The sequence below is a fragment of the Poecilia latipinna genome, unplaced genomic scaffold (genome assembly GCF_001443285.1).
Source record: "Poecilia latipinna isolate Pla-1442-1.1 unplaced genomic scaffold, P_latipinna-1.0 Scaffold1819, whole genome shotgun sequence".
Taxonomy (NCBI): domain Eukaryota; kingdom Metazoa; phylum Chordata; class Actinopteri; order Cyprinodontiformes; family Poeciliidae; genus Poecilia; species Poecilia latipinna.
The window spans coordinates 45,342-46,596 of NW_015114435.1; the positions used below are offsets into that span (position 1 = coordinate 45,342).

General features: G+C 45.1%; 1 protein-coding gene across 2 annotated transcripts in view; it reads right to left on the minus strand.

Moving 5' to 3' along the window:
- The window catches only part of psmf1 (proteasome inhibitor subunit 1), a 14,452-nt gene that overhangs the window by 5,415 nt on the left and 7,782 nt on the right, over positions 1-1,255 (minus strand). For both annotated transcript variants that reach the window (XM_015014467.1, XM_015014468.1), the window contains exons 5-6: positions 706-762; positions 251-412 (exon numbers count right to left, since the gene is read on the minus strand). In XM_015014467.1, coding sequence (XP_014869953.1) covers positions 251-412; positions 706-762 — 219 coding nt within the window. The remainder of the gene's footprint in view (positions 1-250; positions 413-705; positions 763-1,255) is intronic.

A 1,255-nucleotide genomic window follows, 5' to 3' on the forward strand; every position in this document is an offset into this window, starting at 1 on the left:
AGTCTATTTACACAAACTTTGACGCAAACTTCATTTTTATTTTTGCTGGTTTGTGCGTCAAATATGGCGCTGCACTTGTTTAGTGCATACGCCGCTTTAGACATGAGGCCCCAGGTTTTGACTAGACCGTAGACTGACCCTAATCCGTTCTAGATCAGTTTGTTATGTTGATCAATACGATCTCAATCAGTGCAGACAGACACAAGGTGGTGTGTGTGTGTGTGTGTGTGTGTGTGTGTGTGTGTCTCACCCCGGTCTGTGGCGTCCCATGGGTCCAAACGGGTCAAAGCGGGCCCCTGGGGGAACGGCTCCAGGAGGCAGGATGTCTGGGATCCCGCTGGACGGATCGAAGCCGGAGCGAGGAAACCCGGACCTCAGAGGGTCCATGATCATCCCCCCCCCACCCACCGACCTGGAATATAGACATATAGATATAGATACTATATAGATATTGATTATCTTCCTTTATCCACTGAATCATCAGGGTGAAACCAGAGGAAGTTTCATTTCAATACAACAAAAACCAATAAAGGAATAAAAAAAACATCTGGAATAATTTTGTTCTCAATCGGCTTCATTCGGTCCAGGGCCTTCAAACGGCCCCCGACCCACAGCTGGAACCACCCAGAACAACAACATGTTTGTCCAGATTCACTTTCTGTGTAAACCAGATTCAAGTTTAAACCAGATTGAATGTGAACTCACCCAAACGGATCCAGATCTGCTCCTCCGGCTGCGAACGGAGGATTCAGCGGGTCGGGCCTGAAACAAACCAACAGACGTTTTGTTTTTTTATTGATGAAATAAAAATGATCAGACATTAATGATTGATCCAGAAAAACTTTATGATCCCTTTAAATGCAACAGGAAGTGATCGGTTACCTTTTCATACTATAAAGTGAATTTAAACGGATTCTGGACTCGGATATTTTTTAATCGGCTCTGAAACTTTTTCTAACCAGTCTAACACCAAAATGTTTCAAAAATAAAAGCAATAAAATATTTGTAACATTTTTGTCTGATTAGTCTGAGATCCAGATGATCCGATCTTCTCCTCATCGCTGCGTTTTCCGTTTCCAGATGGTTTTTACGTCTCGAATTCTCTCCGTTCAGTTCATTTCTGTCCATCCGTCTCTGCTACGTCCTCTCCGCCTTCATCGTCCTCTCCGTCTTCATCGTCCTCTCCGCCTTCATCGTCCTCTCCGCCTTCATCGTCCTCTCCGCCTTCATCGTCCTCTCCGCCTTCATCGTCCTC